The sequence below is a fragment of the Rhinoraja longicauda genome, chromosome 7, assembly GCF_053455715.1.
Source record: "Rhinoraja longicauda isolate Sanriku21f chromosome 7, sRhiLon1.1, whole genome shotgun sequence".
Taxonomy (NCBI): domain Eukaryota; kingdom Metazoa; phylum Chordata; class Chondrichthyes; order Rajiformes; family Arhynchobatidae; genus Rhinoraja; species Rhinoraja longicauda.
Genome location: NC_135959.1, coordinates 44,397,583 through 44,401,816, shown reverse-complemented (window position 1 = coordinate 44,401,816; position 4,234 = coordinate 44,397,583). Strand labels below are relative to the sequence as shown.

General features: G+C 47.4%; 1 protein-coding gene across 4 annotated transcripts in view; it reads left to right on the top strand.

Annotated features, from left to right (window-relative positions):
* Window positions 1–1,291: 1,291 nt before the first annotated feature.
* Window positions 1,292–4,234, top strand: part of nup58 (nucleoporin 58) — a 67,538-nt gene continuing 64,595 nt past the window's right edge. For all 4 annotated transcript variants that reach the window (XR_013547471.1, XM_078402414.1, XM_078402415.1 and 1 more), the window contains exon 1: window positions 1,292–1,642. Coding sequence is in view for 3 of the 4 variants with exons in the window: in XM_078402414.1 (XP_078258540.1) it covers window positions 1,566–1,642 (77 nt within the window). In the remaining variant the exon portion in view is untranslated. The remainder of the gene's footprint in view (window positions 1,643–4,234) is intronic.

Here is a 4,234-nt window from a genome sequence, read left to right as displayed (position 1 = left end):
TCCCCCAGCGCCCCCTACACTGGAGGACTCGCCAACATCCCAGTGCACCTGCTGGCCCAGCAGCATGCGGAGGAGGCAACCGCAGATACTGTCTTACATGGAGGATAGACACAAAAAGCTGGAGTAACTCAGCGGGTCAGGCAGCATCACTGGAGAGAAGGAATGGGTGACGTTTCGGGTCGAGACCCTTCTTCAGACTGGAGTAGGGGGTCTAGAGATGCAAGTGTAGGATGGTTTATTGTTAGCCAAGGGGAAGATAACAAGGAGGTATGCAATCAGTAAAATTAATCAGAAGGACTGTGAAATGAGTCGAAGTGTGAGGGTTTGGGTGGGAATTGATGAGTTAACCAGAGAGTTGTGGAGGGACAATTGGCTCTCCTGAGACTCTCAGTCTGAAGAAGGGTCTTGACCCGAAAGTCACCTATTCCTTTTCTCCAGAGATGCTGCCTGTCCTGCTGAGTTACTCCAACATTTTGTGTCTATCTTCGGTGTAAACCAGCATCTACAGTTCCTTCCTACTCATGTTCATTAGACATACGAGCAGAATTAGGCCATTCGGCCCATCGATCTATCTTTCCCTCTCCACTCTTCTCCCCATAACCTTTGACACATTTAATAATCAAGAAAAGTGTGCTGAAAAAGGAAAAGTGTGCTGAATAATAAATAGTGTGCTGAATAAGGAATTTGGTATCTTGTGGTCATCACTTCCGAAGAGTCCACCAGGGACTATACTGGAAGTATCCTAGACCCACGAGGGACAATTTTTAACACACCTATTAGGGACAAATATTTTTCCACATTTACCAAGCCAATTAACGTACAATAGTGTGCTGAACAAGGAATGGTGTGCTCAATAAGGAATGGGGTGTTGAATAGGAATGGAGTGCTCAATAAGGAATGGTGTGCTCAATCAGGAATGGTGTGCTGAATAAGGAATAGTGTACTCAATAAGGAATGGAGTGCTCAATAAGGAATGGGGTGCTGAATAAGGAATGGTGTGCCCAATAAGGAATGGTGTGCTGAATAAGGAATGGTGTGCTCAATAAGGAATGGAGTGCTGAATAAGGAATGGGGTGCTGAATAAGGAATGGGGTGCTGAATAAGGAATGGTGTGCTCAATAAGGAATGGTGTGCTGAATAAGAAATGGTGTGCTGAATAAGGAATGGGATGCACAATAAGGAATGGTGTGCTGAACCAGGAATGGGGTGCTCAATAAGGAATGGTGTGCAGTATAAGGACCATAAACATATGACTGGTCCTCCAGTATCCCAGCACGCCCGGCAACTTCCGGGAAGCCGAGTGGACCCGCAGAAAACCCGCCGATTCCAGGATCCATTTAAAAAAAGAGCAACTGCAGCAGCACCGGCGGCGGCACGGCCTTCGCACGAATCGGCTCCGTCCTGCGCTAACGGCGTGGTTCGGCGGGTATTTCGCCCGAGGCCGCTGAGGGGAGCCTGGCCCGGTCGCCCGGTCGGGGCCTGCCCGGGGTTTGATCCCGGCCCTGCTGACTCCGGGCCCGGGGGAGAGGCGGAGGCGTCGCCGCTCGACAGCCGGCGGATAGGCAATGACGACCGGCTTCGGCTTCGGCACCGCGGCCGCCCCGGCCACCGGCGGCGGCGGCTTCGCCCTCGGAGCCGCCAGGTAGACAATCACCGCGTGGTCCTGGGGCGCGGATCCCCGGCCCTTGGCCCCTTGCTGCCCGGGTTTATCCGGTAGAAAGTAAAAGATGCGATTACAAGCTGGTAACAGGCACTTCAGCCCATCACCCCTTCACACTAAAAAAAGACAAAGTGCTGGAGTAACAGCGGGTCAGGCAGCATCTCTGGAGAGAATGGATAGATGAAGTTTCGGGTCGGAGCGCTTCCTTCTTCAGGGAAGATGAGACCCTCCTAAGAGAAGGCGAGAACAAAACTGGGCCGGCAACAAATGACCTCAGGAAGGTTTGAGTCCGTAATGGAGAGTGTAAGGTTAGGGTAGGTAAGGGGATTCAAAAAGTTAAAGACGGGCAATGTCCCGCCAGTAGTTAGAAATGAAAAGGTCTAGGGAGGGTAGAAGGCCATTGGGGGGGTGCAAGAGGAGGAGGATATTTGGGGAAGGGGGTCATCACTGGTGGTTAGGACCCCTTCCAATAGAAAAAGGCTCGGAGGCAACAGAAGAAAAGCTCTATGTCATGGCGCAGCCGGAACATGTTGAGATGGGGGCAGAGAGGGACAAGCAACTCAAGTGGGCCAGGTAGCATCTTTGGAGGGAAGTAGACAGTCTGAAGAAGGGTCCTGACCTGAAACACCACCTAACCATTCCCTCCAGAGATGCTGTCTGACTTGCTGAGTTATTTCAGCACTTTTTCTTTTGGCCAATCAACATCTGCAGTTCTGTAAGTAGAAACATGGAATGTGTAGAAGGAGGGAACTGCAGATGCTGGTTTACACGAATGGACATTAAGTGCTGGTGTAACTCATCGGGTCAGGCAGCATCTATGGAGGGAATGGATATGTGCTGTTTCAAGTCAGGATGCTTCTTCAGACTGCACTGCACAGATGCTGCCTGACCTGCTGAGGTACTCCAGCACTTTGTCTTTTTTGTTGTTGTAAACCAGCATCTGCAGTTCCTTATGTAGAAACAAGAAACCACAGGTGCTGACCCTTCTTCAGACTGAAAGTTAGGGGACAGGGAGACACAGTGATAAGGAAGTGTAAGGTGTGAAAATGAGACATCAAAAGAGATGAGATTAAAAATGTAGAATAGATCATTGTTAGCTAGGAGAAGGTGACTACGAAACAAACAGATAAAAATTTAATCGGGAACAGTCAGACTGGTCAGAGAACCAGTCTTGACTCCCCTACTGTGGATAAAAGACTTAAAAATGTTGGTCGTGGTTTTATATAATGTTAGTCAGTTGATGAAGGGTCCCGACCCGAAACTTCAGCTATCAATGTTCCCTAGAGATTGACTTGCTGAGTTACTCCAGCACTTTGTGTCTATCTTCAGTATGCATCACACTGCTTTTGCTTTCAGCAATCTCATTGGCTGGAGGCAGTATTGTGATGTTTATTATCCTTGATCAATGCTGTCAAATCTAGCCATCTGTCAAGTGTGTGTTTGGTGGGTATAATCAGTTGGTTGTCTCCCAACTGTTTAATTTTCTTCACTAAATTTATTTTCTGTTGTGCCTTGTGCTCCAGTTGCCGGTATCTCTGACTTCTTTCACTGATTGACATGTTTTTATTTGGAATTCTCACTTAATTGTCTAGTCTGTGGTCACTTTAGGATAACAACAGTGGTGAGGTGGATTAAGAACCTATTGAAAGTGAGTACATTGGTTCATTTAGATGTTGTTAGTCTGCAAAGATTGCAGAGAAGAGGTACAACAACATTACCAGGACTCGGGGATCCTGAGCTGCAGGGAAGGTTGAGCAGGCTGGGAATTTATTCCTTGGAGTGCAGGAAGCTGAGGGGTGATCTTATGGAGGTGTATAATATGAAGGGAATGCACAGTTTTTTACCCAGAGTATGGGAATCCGGGGGACATAGATTTAAGGTGAGAGGGGAAAGATTTAATAGGAATCTGACGTTTCCTATTTCACTTTTTCACACAAAGGGTGGTGGGTGTAAGGAACAAGCTGCCAGAGAAGGTAGTTGAGGCAGGTACAATAACAGCATTTAAAAGATTTGGACAGGTTCATGGATAGTAAAGGCTTAGAGGGATATGGGCCAAATGCAGGCAGGTAGGATGAGTGTAGCCAGTGCATGTTGGTCGGCGTGGGCAAGTAGGGCTGAGGGGTGCTGTATGACTATGACTCTTATTTGATTTTGGTGATATTCTACCACTTGTGGGAGTAATGTTTACTTGTGACCTTGAGCTTTCCATTGATTATGGTCAGGTCCTGAGAAAGGCCAATTATGCTGCTGCTTCACTATTGGAGGAACCGAGAATGGTGGATAAACCTGCAGGATCATCTACAAATAATCTCTTCGGACGTTGGAGGAAAAGTCAATCATTTTATTTCCAATTGGTAGTGGAAAAGGCGTGATCAACTGTTGCAAAATACTTTAACTGATTCATTGGAGATAAAAATACTCGGAGCGATGATGTTTCTTTGGAAGAACGTGCAACGGGACCTTGTATTTGATTTGACTTGTTGCTAGAAGTTTTTCCAATTCTATCGATTAGAGAGAGTTTTTATGAGGCCTGTGTAGAGTGGATGTGGAGCGGATGCTTCCAGTAGTGGGAGA